This window comes from Coregonus clupeaformis, chromosome 13 (assembly GCF_020615455.1).
Source record: "Coregonus clupeaformis isolate EN_2021a chromosome 13, ASM2061545v1, whole genome shotgun sequence".
Lineage (NCBI taxonomy): Eukaryota > Metazoa > Chordata > Actinopteri > Salmoniformes > Salmonidae > Coregonus > Coregonus clupeaformis.
This window is the reverse complement of record NC_059204.1, coordinates 45,298,397-45,315,878: the sequence shown is the minus strand read 5'-3', so window position 1 is coordinate 45,315,878 and position 17,482 is coordinate 45,298,397. Positions and strand designations below refer to the sequence as shown.

At 42.1% G+C, this 17,482-nt stretch overlaps 2 protein-coding genes across 3 annotated transcripts in view; one reads left to right on the top strand and one right to left on the bottom strand.

The window, feature by feature from the left end:
* Positions 1-6,106: 6,106 nt before the first annotated feature.
* Positions 6,107-10,261, bottom strand: LOC121579594 (ubiquitin-conjugating enzyme E2 D2). Its single transcript, XM_041894327.2, has 7 exons — positions 10,020-10,261; positions 8,723-8,786; positions 8,370-8,401; positions 8,199-8,276; positions 7,879-7,984; positions 7,576-7,669; positions 6,107-7,486 (listed from the first exon to the last, which is right to left on the bottom strand). The coding sequence occupies exons 1-7, from the start codon at positions 10,041-10,043 to the stop codon at positions 7,441-7,443; spliced, it is 444 nt and encodes a 147-aa protein (XP_041750261.1). The 5' UTR covers positions 10,044-10,261; the 3' UTR covers positions 6,107-7,440.
* A 3,158-nt stretch (positions 10,262-13,419) lies between these two features.
* LOC121579593 (serine/threonine-protein phosphatase 2B catalytic subunit alpha isoform-like) overlaps positions 13,420-17,482 on the top strand; it is a 51,064-nt gene continuing 47,001 nt past the window's right edge. Inside the window, exon 1 of one of the 2 annotated variants that reach the window (XM_041894326.2) lies at positions 13,420-13,730. In XM_041894326.2, the coding sequence (XP_041750260.1) occupies positions 13,676-13,730 (55 nt within the window). In that variant the 5' untranslated portion in view covers positions 13,420-13,675. The remainder of the gene's footprint in view (positions 13,731-17,482) is intronic. The other variant, XM_041894325.2, reaches the window with a different exon arrangement.

Sequence of the window (17,482 nt, the reverse complement as noted above, 5' to 3'; positions counted from 1 at the left end):
ATGCATTAATGGGTAATTGTGTTCACATCCTCAAAAATAAATAATGTAATTCAAATAAAATAAAATAAAATTGTATTTGTCACATGGCCGAATACAACAGGTGTAGACCTTACAGTGGAATGCTTACTTACGAGCCCTTAACCAACAATGCAGTTATAAGAAATATTTTTTAAAAAATCACACACAAAAATAGAATATAAAATAATACGAAATAAAAGTAACAAATCATTAAAGAGCAGCAGTAAAATAACAATAGTGAGGCTATATACAGGGGGTACTGGTACCGAGTCAATGTGCTGGGGAACCGGTTAGTCGAGTAATTGAGGTAATATGTACATGTAGGTAGAGTTATTAAAGTGACAATGCATAGATAATAAACAGAGAGTAGCAGCAGTGTAAAAGAGGGGAGGGGGGTGGGGGGTGGCAACGCAAATAGTCTGGGTAGCCATGTGATTAGATGTTCAGGAGTCTTATTTACATTTACATTTTAGTCATTTAGCAGACACTCTTATCCAGAGCGACTTACAGTTAGTGCATACATTATTTTATTTTTTTCATACTGGCCCCCCCGTGGGAATCGAACCCACAACCCTGGCGTTGCAAACACCATGCTCTACCAACTGAGCTACATCCCTGCCGGCCATTCCCTCCCCTCCCCTGGACGACGCTGGGCCAATTGTGCGCCGCCCCATGGGTCTCCCGGTCGCGGCCGGCTACAACAGAGCCTGGATTCGAACCAGGATCTCTAGTGGCACAGCTAGCATGGGCTTATGGCTTGGGGGTAGAAGCTGTTTAGAAGCCTCTTGGACCTAGACTTGGCGCTCCGGTACTGCTTGCCGTACGGTAGCAGAGAGAACAGTCTATGACTAGGGTGGCTGGAGTCTTTGACCATTTGTAGGGCCTTCCTCTATATTTATTATATATATATATATTATATTTTTTACATTTAGCAGACGCTCTTATCCAGAGCGACTTACAGGAGCAATTAGGGTTAAGTGCCTTGCTCAAGGGCACATCGACAGATTTTTCACCTAGTCGGCTCGGGGATTAGAACCAGCGACCTTTCGGTTACTGGCACAACGCTCTTAACCACTAAGCTACCTGCCGCCCCGTCCTCTGACACCGCCTGGTATAGAGGTCCTGGATGGCAGGAAGCTTGGCCCCAGTGATGTACTGGGCCGTACGCACTACCCTCTGTAGTCCCTTGCGGTTGGAGGCCGAGCAGTTGCCATACCAGGCAGTGATGCAACCAGTCAGGATGCTCTCGATGGTGCAGCTGTAGAACCTTTTGAGGATCTGAGGACCCATGCCAAATCTTTTCAGTCTCCTTAGGGGGAATAGGTTTTGTCGTGCCCTCTTCACGACTGTCTTGGTGTGCTTGGACCATGTTAGTTTGTTGGTGGTGTGGACACCAAGGAACTTGAAGCTCTCAACCTGCTCCACTACAGCCCCGTCGATGAGAATGGGGGCGTGTTCAGTCCTCTTCTTTTTCCTGTAGTCCACAATCATGATTGATCTTGATCACATTGATCACGTTGGTAAACACTAATTGTAATTGACATGTCCAGGACATTACCTATTAAAATGACCAACTTTATCATCAATGATGAAGCATTGCATAATCTGCAAAAAAAAATGGTACATTTGGGCACCTAAGAGCTATCCATTGAAGCACCAAACATTGACTTAATTACTGGGTTTGAAACCAAAGTTGAATTGTTATTATGCCCAATTCACACCTCATGTTCTATGGATGAATCACTAATGTGACAGGTAAGCACATGGATGACCACCTCATGTGGCCCTGTGAATCGCTTGGTTTGGTTTCTTGTGATTACTTATCTCCCTGTTTGGTTAACTCAACATGCCATTTGTTGTAATTTAGCCAAGCCAAACGTTTATCTTCTCTCCATGTCCGTAGAATATAGGCTATACGTTGGTTCTGCTAGACTACCTGTAGGGCCAAAACGGACCATTCATCTATTCAATTAATAGCGCAGTTCCACCATTCGGTTTATTATCATTCGAAAATTATTATTATCATTTTTACCTCTAGGATCCTGTGTTTACTGAGAGTGGCCGTGGGATAAAAACCAAGGGTTCCGTTCTAGGTAAGTGCACAATGGTCGCATCCATTCCCCCAAGACGCACTGCCGTGCATAAATTGGACACGCATTGCTCCGTAATCCCTGGAGTGTCTAGCATGGCTCTGGCAACATGCCTGGTCTCACCCTATCTTATATTAAGCAGGCGTCAATCCCCTCGTCATCCCTTGCGCCTTTGGAAATCACTTTCATGCCGACCACCGGCCATACCAACTCCAAGCTCTGAGGCATGTGCATAGTGGAGTAGGGTGTGCACGAAATTCTAGGAACGACGCGTTGGCGTGTGCACTGCAAGGGGTCAATATTTACCACGTTACCAAAATATGTGTTATAACACTATTATCAATGAACTCTTGTAATTTGTCACATGGGCCTACTCATTTAAAATTGATTAAAAGCACGCAGACATGAGTCCCTCACTTTGATTTGATATATAGTGCAGAGGCGCTCCTGTGCATCCTTGTTATTTTACAATGCCCAGACTGACCACCGATTTCCTGTCTGCTCTAGGCTTGTCTACATTCCTGATCTGGACCCTCAGAAGTCAATCTCTCTCTCACACACACTCATATACACACGCACGCACGTGCACACACACACACACACACACACACACACACATAGGTTAGGCATCATGGTTTCCAAAAGGATATTTTTTCACGGGTGGGGGTGATTCAGAGAGAGTGTTACATCGAGAGAGTAATGAGTGAGAGAGTGGCCATGGGTAGGAGGCAGCAGCAAGCTGTGACACAGGAGACGTTCTTGTGGGCGCGCTGAGCCCTGGGGCTGCAGCCACACTCAGCTCTTTGTTGTTTTCTCTCTGTGCGAAGCGAGGCAGAGTACTTTCCTGAGCCGGCCGGGGGATTAGTGTTACACGGCCTCTTTCTCCAGCTGCACACATGACCAGCGCCACATGAGAGCCTCTAAAGACAGCCTAAAAGAGGAGTGAGGGGTGAGAGGAAGGGAGAGAGAGAGATGAACGTCCGGTTTCTCACACAGTGAGGAATGTTGCAAGCCACGCAAGTTCTCCAAACATCACAGTGCAGCTCCTCTTTCTCACTCCCACACACCCTTATGAGAAGACAGCACCACACTACCTCACCTCCCTGTGCGGTTGTCTTCCCCACCTTACACCTCCTTCTTAGTCCAGAGGCTCATCCCTTTCATCTGGCTGGCCTCCCCCCTCTCTCTGGCTGCTTGTGATTCACGCCTCCCTCCACTCTTCAGTCCCCTCAGTATTGACAAATTCAAGGGCACAAAATGTGGAAGGGTATTGGGCCCTGCCTCAAGCTCATGTAGTGAATGAAAGAACCAGAGTTTTGTAGGTGATATGGGTTCTCGGTGTGGGTACATTTCCTCATCACAAGGTATATGAGTCAAACGTGCAGTAGAGTAGACTATAGTAGACTATACCTATGCCTCATTGCTCCAAGCTGCAGTGGGCTGCTGGCGGTCAACACTGGCAGGATTTCAATGATTTGCTGTTCAGGCAGCAACCAATCACATGTTCATTCTCTGCACTCAGAATGTGATAGGCCGCAAACTACCCTTGGGATACAAGGCAAATGGACATAGTCATTATATAGATATAACATACACTCCCATTCAAAAGTTTGGGGTCACTTAGACATTTCCTTGTTTTCCATGAAACCATACATGAAATGAGTTTGAATAGGAAATATAGCAAAATGAATAGGAAATGTAGTCATTGACAAGGTTAGAAATAATGATTTTTAATTGAAATAATAATTGTGTCCTTCAAACTTAGCTTTCGTCAAATAATCCTCCATTTGCAGCAATTACAGCCTTGCAGACCTTTGGCATTCCAGTTGTCAATTTGTTGAGGTAATCTGAAGAGATTTCACCCCATGCTTCCTGAAGCACCTCCCACAAATTGGATTGGCTTGATGGGCACTTCTTACGTACCATACGTCAAGCTGCTCCCACAACAGCTCAATAGGGTTGAGATCCGGTGACTGTGCTGGCCACTCCATTAAAGACAGAATACCAGCTGACTGCTTCTTCCCTAAATAGTTATTGCATAGTTTGGAGCTGTGCTTTGGGTCATTGTCCTGTTGTAGGAGGAAATTGGCTCCAATCAAGCGGCATCCACAGGGTATGGCATGGTGTTGCAAAATGGAGTGATAGCCTTCCTTATTCAAGATCCCCTTTACCCTGTACAAATCTCCCACTTTACCATCACCAAAGCACCCCCAGAACATCACATTGCCTCCACCATGCTTGACAGATGGCATCAAGTACTCCTCCAGCATCTTTTCATTTAGTCTGCGTCTCACAAATGTTCCTCTTTGTGATCCGAACACCTCAAACTTCGATTCGTCTGTCCATAACACTTTTTCCAATCTTCCTCTCTCCAGTGTCTGTGTTCTTTTGCCCATCTTAATCTTTTAATTTTTATTGGCCAGTCTGAGATATGGCTTGTTCTTTGCAACTCTGCCTAGAAGGTCAGCATCCCGGAGTCGCCTCTTCACTGTTGACGTTGAGACTGGTGTTTTGCTGGTACTATTTAATGAAGCTGCCAGTTGAGGACCTGTGAGGCGTCTGTTTCTCAAACTAGACACTCACTAATGTATTTGTCCTCTTGCTCAGATGTGCACCAGGGCCTCCCACTCCTCTTTCTATTCTGGTTAGAGCCAGTTTGCGCTGTTCTGTGAAGGGAGTAGTACACAGCATTGTACGAGATCTTCAGTTTCTTGGCGATTTCTCGCATGGAATAGCCTTCATTTCTCAGAACAAGAACAGACTGACGAGTTTCAGAAGAAAGTTATTTGTTTCTGGCAATTTTGAGCCTGTAATCGAACCCACAATTGCTGATGCTCCAAATACTCAACTAGTCTCAAGAAGGCCAGTTTTACTGCTTCTTTAATCAGCACAACAGTTTTCAGCTGTGCTAACATAATTGCAAAAGGGTTTTCTAATGATCAATTAGCCTTTTAAAATGATAAACTTGGATTAGCAAACACAACGTGCCATTGGAACAAAGGACTGATGGTTGCTGATAATGGGCCTCTGTATGCCTACGTAGATATTCCATAAAAAATCAGCCGTTTCCAGCTACAATTGCCATTAACAACATTTACAATGTCTACACTGTATTTCTGATCAAGGACATTTCTAAGTGACCCCAAACTTTTGAACAGTAGTGTATGTTTACGGTATCTAATGGCATTTAACTAACAAAGCTCATCCACCTCTTAATTGACTACATCCACTGTACATGCCACAGTGACTAGCTGATTGTGGCCCTCAAATGAATGGCACAAGCCGTTAAACCTACATTATGAAATATCTAACGCTAACATTATAGCCAAACCCAATGATAGAGCTCCATCTAGTGGGAGAATACAAATCTAATTTGTTGCCGGGAAATAAGATTAAGATACCTTTATTTGTATATTGTACACAAGGTCCAACCCCTCCCAAAGACAAACAAACCATAATTGAGCATCATGGTGAGACCACTGAATTGGTGCAAGTATATTATGCTGATCTTGGCCCAGCTCTGTCCTTAAAATCAGGACAGCGTTGTCTCACAAGTCAGACAGTTGTTTCTGAAATATCCCATACAACTTTTAGAGCAGCGTAGCACAAATATATAAGACTGGAATTCTAGGCTAGTGTAGTTGCAGGTTCTGTAACTGCTTCAAACAATGTAATAAATATTTGAATTGGTTGGCAGAAATAAGAACAACAGCTTTAATGTACAGTTTGCTGTAAAAAGGGACCTGGGTGAGCCAACATGATGGTACGAATCAGGTGGAATAATAGGAATGAAAAATGTTCCACAGTTGTATTAAAAGGTGCATTTAGTAGGTTTCATTGTTGCTATCAAAACATCAGCAAAAATCTCTGACATGAATAGGATACATGCAAGACTAAAACTGTATAAGATATTCTTATTGTTAACATTTCAAAGCCTTCAGATGAATTGTAAAAGCACATATTCGAGCATCAAAATGAAATAAAACAGTGAAACCCACAACTTTAATAATCATGTTTATTACACAGTTTAATTAACACAAGCTCCATGAGCTCTCGGGTAATTAAATATACAGAAGTTTGTCGGTCTGGAACTCAAGTCCTTGAGTCTAGGGTTCTGAGATCCAGCCAATGAGTCATTTGAGCTAAGTCAACAATGGCAGCTCAAATATACAAAGTGTGAATATAGAATAATGAGGTCACATTTTTTATTAATGAAAATAACTGAAAATACACCCCAATCAGATTGTTTCCTTCAACTTAGCCCACTTGAGGGTAGACAGTTCAACTATCATATTTGTCTAGTCTAATGCTACTGATGCTTAAAATATTGTAGAGCTCGTTTTTCGGAGTTGCCTTCAAACATTCTTTATTACTAATGTCAAATCTTTGTCCTTTCAGGCTGGACTTGAAACCAAAGAGAAAGTAGATAAAATGGATCGTCATGCTGGATTAATACCATTTCAACTACTTGTACCTTATCTGCCTAACTTGGATGAAAACTAACTTTGGCTGTTTCCAAATCAGACCTACACAAAAAATAAAGATTTGCCACCATTGAGAGAAAAATAATTTGATGAAGGCTCAAAGGGCGATCTAAAAGGGGACTATTTTTTTTCTTTAGCAAAAACAAGGTGTATTTCATTTGACTAAGTTGAGGGAAAACAGTAATTTGGATGTTATATTCAGATACTATCAATAGATATGTCTCATTATTCTATTGTCCCACTTCATACAGTGTGGATGGGTCCACGGGTACTTAACTACCATCTTAATGATAGTGATTAATATTGTGGTGGGGCTGTGAGGCAGGATCCTGGGCATCCGGTTGCCAAACAGAGAAAGTACCCTAGAGGCTTCCAGAACCATAGTGACAGATTGAAAGCTATTTCTTATCATAGCCAAAAACACTCTCCAAGCCCCATCTCTACCCACCCATACCATCATCTCACGGGATAGCTGGAAGCACAGAGGTAGAAAAAAAAGAAGACATAAAATCCCTCAATCTTGGGAAAGCAAACCTTGGGTTCATAAAAAATAAGGAATGCTTCTTGGAATCAAATAAGAGTGGTCCTACATGGGTGCTGGTGGACATACAGGCAGAAACAGACAATGGGGTATATAATATGCAGTCTGAAATATGTACAACACCGCAGTTGAACAGGTTTTGAAGGGGGTGAGGCAGGGGGAAGGAGGTGAAGTGCGTAGGGAGAGGGAGGGTGTGGCTCAAAGAAATCACTCCAATGGGAACCAACAAGACTTTTTTCCTCTTTTCGTTCAAAGCTCCCCAAGCCTTTGAATATAAAGGCAGATTCTCTGCTGTTATGCCTTGAGACTACATTGCATATTTCTGTGTCCATTCCCGGGCTATTCTGTTGTATCTGGAATGACAGGAGGATAAAAGTCACTTTCCTTGTAGCAGACAGGTTGTACAAGCATTTGTTGAATGTTGAAAGTGTGTAAGACCTACTTTTCCCTGTCTGTCTTGTAGATGCGGGCGATCTCAGGCACTAGTGGGTCGTCTGGGTTTGGGTCACAGAGAAGTGAGCAGATGGACAGGAGGACTGTAGGACAACCAACAACAAGAGTCACCACAGTTATTACAATCTATTCTGACAATCAATGTAAATCTCTGACCTCTTACTGAGCATAGTTTGGGACATACTTACCAGAATCTGTTGTGAAAACTCAAACCATACTGGTCTAAACCAACCAAAACAAATGATATTGACCCACATACAAACATAAACCAAGAGTACCATTTTGGACTTACCTTTGGAGATGGTGAGTGCTGGCGACCACTGCGACCTCAGGATGTCCAAGCAGATGCTGCCATTGCTGTTGATGTTTGGGTGGTAGATTCTTGTGGTGAATGCAACCTTTAGAGAGGACACATGTTTTTACTGTATCTTGCAAATGTATTACATTTACACCATCTCCTTTACCACACTGACGAGACATCTCATGTACTGAAAACAAAACAAACAGTCATGAATTATGGAATTTTATGATCAATGTAGGTCTAGCTCACAGCTACATTAAAAGCCTGCCCACAAGTTTAACGCAATTCTGAGTTCCAGGAGACGTCCTTACCTTTGGTGGTTTGAAGGGATAGTCAGTGGGGAAGTGAATGGTCAAGAAGAACACGCCGCCCTGATACGGACTGTCATTCTGTAGAAAGGAAAATAGATGGTTACCATATGACCCAGAGTAAAGGCGGTGAACCCCTAAACTTTAAAGAGCAGAACAGGAGGGTATACTTACAGGTCCCATTATTGTAGCCTGCCAGTGAAACACTAGGTATGAGAGGAGAAAACTGTTTTACTACACTATGAGCACCATTACAAGTAAATCGTTTTTCAATTCGATTTCCGTGCCAAGATGCAAATGACAACTGGTGTCATTGATGAATACCAGCATCAATCTTTATTGGCTCCCATCTATAGGCTACATTTCATTGTCAACGGTATTCTTGGAGTCAAATCCTGTTTTCTATTATTAAAAAGGATATGAACCATCAAGAATATTGATTGAAATAGGTGGCGTTAAAGATCTACTTTGGATGGTGAAAGTCATTTGTGGGTGGTGGTGTTGAGTGAGAGGTTGAGGTTACTTACTGTCATCTCCCACTGGGCCTGCGGAGCACTGTGCTGGAGGGTCACGAGCCAAATCATTTAACTCCTAGGGAAAAATAAGAGAGTTGTAATTTCTTCCCAAAAAGTATAATACTTCCATGAACAGTTCCTGTATTGTATCAGTAATTCAGACAAACTGCATACCATGTTTCCAATGCTGAATGTGGGCTGGTAAGTAGTAGGCTAGGCTCATATATATCTTCTGGCAACAAATCTATCAAGATGTAACTAATTTCAAGGACTACAAACAACATTGTGGTCAGATCTGTCTAGTCTGGGATAGTGGGATTCCTGTTTACTACTGAGCATCGTTTCCACCATAACAGAAAATCAGTGTAATGTCCTTATTGAAACAGAAATAGTACTAGATTTAGAATAGCATTGACGGATAAATATTTTCCTTTCAAAGAAGTCTAACAATCTGTCAACATCAATCGTTTTCATGGATCATTGATCAGCCAGTGTCAGGTGAAGGCAAAAGAGCATACAGTAACTTCATTTTGAACCTGAAGACAATGGTAAAACAGTTTTATAGCTAGTTACAGTAGCTAACTGGTTTGTTCCAAGTTAAGTTGCTGAAGTAGCTACTGGCATGAGACAGGTCAGGACCATGGTAGGTATGCCAAACATGATTTTTTTTGCATTTTGTGAACGATACCGGCAGCTGATGTTCATTTGTTTACTACAAGGAAGTAGTAGGTAGTACTAGCTAGCAAGGAAATAACAGGTCTAGCTATGGACATTCCCGAAAAACGTTAGCTAGCTAGTTACACTTGGCAAGCTATGATTAAAGCTAGCTTACTATTTAGCCAAACTACCTATATATATTTAACTAGCTACCACCGCCAGTATGCTACCTAACTAGCTAGCTACATCATTAGCTAACGTTAGTAAGCTAAAGGTAGCTTGCTAATCAAACTAGCTAACGTCGTTCCCTAGCTAGCTAGTAGCCAATAACTCCTAGTTAACGTCGTTAGTTAGCTTGTTAGCCAGCTAGCATAGCGCACTGTTATCGATGTCATCTGCCGCTTAACTGTGCTAGCTAACTGGCTAGTAGTCAGCTAACTAACGCTAGTTTTCAAAAGCAAATTAATCTGATTAGAAGTTAGCCACTGAGCAGGCGGTCGATTAGGAAAGTGGTCTAAATTTGGGCTAACATGCTGTCTTGCTGTAGTAGCCTAGCTCGTAAATGTGCCTAAAAAGCGGAGGCCAAAAGCGGCTAACTACTAGTTAGCACGGAAGCTAGCTAGCTAGAGAAGCAAGAACCGTACTTCCTTACCTTATGAATTCTTTTCAGGGCCATTGTTTTGTTCGTGCCGCTGTCAATGTATGGTCGGTTTCCTTCTGCGAAATAACTATTATTGCCCCTCCACACAGATTTTACCCCCCGAGTTAAAATTAGCTAGCTAAGTTTTTTAATTGTTGTCTTACAGTACAATGCGGCGACTGAGTAGCGGAGTAGTCTAGCGAAACTGAAATACAGTGCGCTTCACCCGGTTCCTCCTAGCAGCTGTGGGCAGTGGGCACCGCATCACTTCTCGGTAGGCTGTGATGCAATCGTCTGCTTGCGACACGCCACATCCGCTGGAAACCATGAGACAGGTTAGAGCTATGCAACTGACATAATTTCTGAGTATTTAGGCTACATAACTCCACTAGTTCCTCCCATTTATGTGGAATATGACTCCATCATTTGATTAATTTGTGCTATATTTTCTAATGATTAGCTATATGTCTAAATAGGATAGCCTACTTTTATCCTCCGCTGTCTTCAACCAGGATCTCAGCGATCACTGCCTTATTGCCTGCGTCCTTAACGGGTCCGCGGTCAAACGACCACCCCTCATCACTGTCAAACGCTCCCTAAAACACTTTAGCGAGCAGACCTTCCTAATTGACCTGGCCCAGGTATCCTGGGTGGATATCAATCTCATTCCGTCAGTAGAGGATGCCTGGTTGTTCTTTAAAAGTGCTTTCCTCTCAATCTTAAATAAGCATGCCCCATTCAAAAAATTCAGAACTAAGAACAGATATAGCACCTGGTTCTCCTCAGACTTGACTGCCCTTGACCAGCACAAAAACATCCTGTGGCGTACTGCATTAGCATCGAATAGCCCCCGCGATATGCAACTTTTCAGGGAAGTTAGGAACCAATATACACAAGCAGTTAGGAAAGCAAAGGCTAGCTTTTTAAAACAGAAATTTGCATCCTGTAGCCCACCCAACTACCTCATCCCCATATTGTTATTTATTTTGCTAATTTGCACCCCAGTATCTCTATTTGCACATCATCTCTTGCACATATATCATTCCAGTGTTAATACTACATTGTAATTATTTTGCACTATGGCCTATTTATTGCCTTACCTCCATAACTTACTACATTTGCACACACTGTATATATATTTTCTGTTGTATTTTGGACATTATGTTTTGTTTTACCCCATATGTAACTCTGTGTTGTTGTTTTTTATCGCACTGCTTTGCTTTATCTTGGCCAGGTCGCAGTTGTAAATGAGAACTTGTTCTCAACTGGCTTACCTGGTTAAATAAAGGTGAAATAAAATAAAAATAAAATAAATCCATATGTAGGCCTACCCATGTCATTGTCAACTTTATATTCAGATATAATAACTGTGGAACCATATGTGCAAGGCATGGACCTGCAACCTCATAGCTGTCTAAAAGAAATAGGCCTATAGAGATTGTTTCATTGGTTTCAGCGCTTTCTATTGTTCATGTAGTATGCATAAGGTTACATCATAGAACATTTTGCCAAGCACACACATTTCTATAACTATCACAAAGTCCTAGCCCATCATGCCTGAAAAATCACAGGTGAAGAGAAGACCCACCAATGAGCGACTTCTGTTGTAGACATAGGCCTACATGGGAATGAGCAGTAGTGGAAAAAATACCCAATAATCATACTTGAGTAAAAGTAAAGATACCTTAATAGAAAATGACTCAAGTAAAAGTGAAAGTCACCCAGTAAAATACTACTTCAGTAAAAGTCTAAGTATCAAAAGTAAAAATAAAAGGATAAGTCATTTCAAATTCCTTATATTAAGCAAATCAGACGACACAATTTTTATTTTATTTTTATGTACTGATAGCGACGGGCAGACTCCAACACTCAGACATCATTTACAAACGAAGCATTTGTGTTTAGTGAGTCCACAAGATCAGACGCATTAGGGGGGATGACCAGGTTCGTTCTATTGATAAGTGCATGAATTTGACCATTTTCCTGTCCTGCTAAGCATTCAAAATGTAACGGGTACTTTTGGGTGTCAAGGAAAATGTATGGAGTAAAAAGTAAATTATTCTCTTTAGGAATGTAGTGAAGTAAAAGTAAAAGTTGTAAAAAAATATATAAATAGTTAAGTACAGATACACCCCAAAAAACTACTTAGGTAGTACTTTAAAGTAGTAGTACTTTTAAGTACTTTCTACTTAAGTACTTTACAACACTGGGAATGAGTAAGGCATCCTAGCCAAGTTGTTTGAGCTAAGTCATCAAAATTCGTTTCATTAGATGGATTCTTATGAGTTACAAATTGTAGAAATGACTGGAACAAAAATAAAATGTCATGGCCAATATGGCCACATTATAGGCTGCACTGTATGTCTACCACCTGCCTATAATGTAAATTGTAAATGCTATTGTAAAGCGTGTCCTCAATATACAGGTAGGTCTATAGGCTAAATTAGGGTAGACCTTCAATGTTCATGATCGAATCATAGGCTACCTGTCTCTGGCCTGCTTAAAAGATAGTTGGGATAAATAAAAAATAGTCTTCCAGTGCTTGTGACACCACAGCCCAGTGTGTTGTTGAGGTGGCAAAACAAGTTGTCTGTCTTTTGTAACTTACATTTTAGAATCCGCAGTAAATCTAGCCTGCGGGAAGGTGCCCTACCTGCGCGCAAACATTCAGCTTATGCACAGCGCTGCGATGAGCGCGAAATGGTCGCTGGTTTCAGAACCACCGCCACTGAACAGCGCCGCGCTCTGGCAGCTCATATAATGAGAAGATTCATTCAATGCACCTGTTGTTGGGCTGTGGCTGCAGGAAAGCCTTCTTCTGTTAGACTTCCCCTTTCCGCTGATAGGCCTACTGATCCCAGATTATTTGGCATCCAGACACATTTGGTCTGACTGAGACAGAACAGTTTGTGCAACCACATGCCATGGTTCTTTGATCATTTCCAGGAAATTTGCTGTGTTGATTGGTTAGGTATTCATTGTGTTCTTGTCACAAACACACACACACACACACACACACATTTTTGGTTTGTCATCTCATCTATTGATGTCACTTGTTCTCCCATAGGTCTCTCTGAATATTTGAAAATGTTGGAGAAATAACATCTCACACAAAAATCAATGACACAATGTTTTACCCCAGGAACCTTCACTGATACAGCCATACTAAATACAGTACAGACCTATGCGTCTCAGGCCACTTCCCCACCCCTTCAGCAAGTGCATAGAATACAAAAACATTGCGCGTGCGTGTTTTTGGGAAACCCCGGCTTTGCCTCCACCTGATGGCAGCATCAGGCAGCCCCGTGAAACATTTGCGTAGGAGTTCCCCTCAACGCCATGTCGGGGTGGTGCAGCGCGCAGTGAGGATCTCCTGAGCAGAGTCTCTCTCTCTCTCTCTCTCTCTCTCTCTGCCACCCCCTCCCAATTCGTTCCCTCCATCCTTCCCCACACGACAGCTTAGCACAGCGCAGCACCCTCCTCAGCAGCATCCACCCTAACTGGGTAGCAGTTGTCATCCCAAGCGCAGGCAGTGATACACTGAGGGACGCATCCAAGTGATGCCACTGCACCAACCAAATCTCGCAACCGCGAAAACACACCGAGAATAAACAGTCACTTCCGCAAGGAGGACTACAAACGAGTTTGCCTCGAGACCGCAACTGCCCATGAAGATGTCTAACGTTGACATGGTCTTAAACGCCACGGATCGGGTAGTAAAAAGTGAGTGCATTTTCTTACCGTTTTTTATTTATTTTATAGGCTATTAAGAGCTATATGCTCATCATTGTGTGCAGTTTAAGATCTCGTTTAGGGTTGGGTATTGCGTCATGTGGATGTCTGATGTGCTATATAAATAATTGTATTTTGCTCTGGACCTGTGATGTTGATAAACAGTGAAAGGCAGTGACTGTGTTTATAGCTATAGCCAACAGACTGTGGGGGGTGGGGATACTCTTCATAATCGTGTTCCGGTAATATGTTTTTCACTGTCCCAATGTGATTGAATTTAGTCATGGACATGTAGAAGAAGAGACTAATTGAGGAAGAGTTGCCGTGGAGGTCTTTGCGGTTGAGGCAGTGATGCAGCAGGATTTCGCTGGCACTGTGATAAGAGGGCGCTTGGTGAATTGTGTGTGGCAGTTTTCACTGTCCATGAGTAAACCATATAGGCTATCTTTTCTTGGATCTTGAGTTTGAAACTACGCATTCATTTCGATTAGGCCTATATTCACGTTTCTTTGGCACGTGTGCCAATAACGTCTATGTCGCTATGATGTAGGCTACATTTCATAGAAAATATCACATAATGTAGGCCTGTAGTCTTTTCTTTCACTAGCCGTATTGTCTGTACAATATCATTTTCTAACGTCAAAAGTACGGTCGTCTGTAATTAAGTAAGTATAGGGGCTATGCCACAAGTAAAAGAGTGTCGACTGAGCTTCAATAATAAGTCACTGTCTCATTCATGTTAAATGGCGTTTTATTATAAATGTGTCATCCCATGGGATTTATGACCGTTTTGGTCATTTTACGGTGTGCGTCAGGGCTCCTCCTTCGGGTTGCCGTTTTCCAATATCGGAATAGTTTATTTCTGACGCATTTTATTTACTATTCGAGTCTCAATTGCACACCCAACCCTATTGCACTTGTCTGCAATCCTATTGCACTTGTCTGCAATCGCAGACGAGGTTGAATCTAATGTAAACCTGAGTTTGGTGCTGTAGCTATCCAGGCCCGGACAGCAGCATTGTGATATATTGAAGATGCATTGTTTAAAATAAAATACTGTAGCACCAGATTGAAAATAGGGCTATAGGCTATACATCTACTCTTTGGTTTATCATAATGTGAGGGTGGGAACCATATTTGTGGTCTGTGTTTCATAGGGGACTCTAATTAGTGCAGAACATGTGAAAAGTATAAAATCAAGACAATCACTGCCTGGTAGACCCACCAAGTCCCTGACAGCTGTCACACACAGGGCGTGTGCCCATGCTCAGAAGTTGCATGCATCAACCAATGGTTGAGTGTCAAAATTCGAGTTTGGGAAGGGAAGGGGGCGCATAACTTGCAAAGAGAGAGGGTGGAGCTCCTCGTTCTAGCATTTCTTGATCTCTTCTCTTAATATGTATGGACCCAGAACTTAATCGAGCAGCTGACCAATTACATAAGACTTTAGTCCTGGGTTAACCGAGATTGCATATACACCATAGGAGGCTGGTGGGAGGAGCTATAGGAGGACAGCTTCATTGTAATGGCTGTAATGGAATAAATATAACATTATCAAACATATTGAAACCACATTTGACTCCGTTCCATAGATTCCATTCCAGCCATTACAATGAGCCTGTCCTCCTATAGCTCCCCCCACCAGCCTCCTCTGATATAAACTGCTAGGCCTATACAACATGGGAATAATTGCCAGCCTTGGATCTTGCCTCAGTTTGCTCTCCTCATGCAGGAATGGTAGGTGTAGTGTTTGGATTTGTTTCAGAATGAGCGGGTTCTTCAAACCGTCCCAGTCACCTACAGAACTACGATGAGCAGGGCAAAATGATCTGATGATGATGGTATGATGGGACCATCCCCACCCACACATCCAATAGGTCAAAGCTACAAAAACACAACAGATGTAGCCTATAATCATTTTTCACAGACAGGCTCAGGCCTATACAGTTTTTAGATCGCTCCCACACATTAATATTGCCTACAGGTACCTGGAAATAAATGACTGGTATAGGATAAATCTACTTCTGGGGTGAATATGCATAGGCTGTCTTGTAATGGATTCCTGCATACTATCTCACTTATTGTTAGTACAGTAAGTAACCATTGAAGACATCATCATAATTTATTGGTCTTATGTTTAATCCTTTTGGGGCTTTTGCCAATAGGGGAGTTTAATAAGCGCTTTAGAAGCAGAGCATATTTAAGTCATAATGAGTTAGCAAAATAATGTGCAGCAGGATAGTAAGTTAGCAAGCATTGCAAGGATGGATCCCTTAGTACTCCATTCTGAGGGTATAGCTACATATTTTTGGAAAGAGACTGTTTTGAACAGCTGACAGTACAGAGACAGCAGACAGCTGTGTGTTTTCTGTGCAGCATCTCAACGAGTGAGTGTTTGTGCAGAGAGAAGAAGGAGGGGTTGACAGTAGAATGGGTTCACTCAAAGTTGACGGTAGTTGTTGGTAACACGGAGCACCATTCTCTCTAAGGAAGATCCCATCTTCCGTGGGTCCGTTGCATCGTAAGGGAGGAGGGATATGATGGATGAACTACTGCAACTGTGTGTTGAATGTGAAGGGATTTCAGGATGGCCACAGCCAGATCAATGCCTGTGCCATCCCTGGTGGGACTGGTAAATGCAGCAATCTCATAGCACTAGAAATTGATTAACCGATCAATTAATTGGAGCAATATCTTCATGCTGCTCACAAAAACATATATTTTGAGGTGGCTGAAGATTGATGACTTGTGGTACTACTTGGTGCTTGCTTAGTGATCCGGATACCCTACACAGCTACAGCTGTGGCAAATATGTAAAGGGTCCACACTCAAAAAGATGTCGCTTAAAGCTTCCTTCATTTTTTTACTCTTCACTACATCAGGGATAGCGTACACAGCCTTCTTCCACCTACACACTGAAGAAGGCTGCAAAGCCAAACTGGCTGTGTGCACTATCCCTGATGCAGTGAAACATTTTTTTTTGTTGAAAATGAAGTAAGCTTTTGTTTGTCTGAATTTGCAGGTTTTACGCACCAGCCAAGCTTCTGGGAGAGCGCAATGGTCCCCTTTCGATTACATATGTAAAGGGTGCCATCACAAGTGTGTCCATTTATACATATTCCCTGGCAGCTGGAGGGCAGGGTGCTGTTTTCACACTAGAATAGAGTACAGTAGAATTTACTGTATTGTACTGTACTGTACTTTACTGTACTGTATACTGAATTATACTGTACTATACTGAACTCTACTGTACTTTACTGTACTGAACTATACTCTACTGTGCTGTACTGTACTCTACTGTATACTGTGCTGTACTGTGATGTCCAAACTTGTGAAACATAGACGTCTATGATTGGTAAAGATTTGATCCGCTCTGGACCAACTAAATGTTGTCTTTTTTGGGGGCGGAGTTCATTAGAATAATAGCCAGTGTGTAGAATAATACCCAAACACTTACTGTAGTTCAATAACCAAAATATATTTTTTTCAAACTCAAGGTGTCATATCACGTAGCTGACACCCCATTCTTTCTGCTGATATCTTTGAATCTTAATTCGGAGTAGATATTTAACAGAGTATTTGAAAAACATGGTCACATAAAAAACGGAGGGAAATTTGACCGTCATTCTGTTACCAAACCTTACATCTGCACTGTTCTTCGAGTAAATGTGTTTTTGTCAAATGTGCTGTGGAAATTGTTAAAGGCAGTCCTTGTGCATGGAGTTGTATGGTTTGTTTAACTT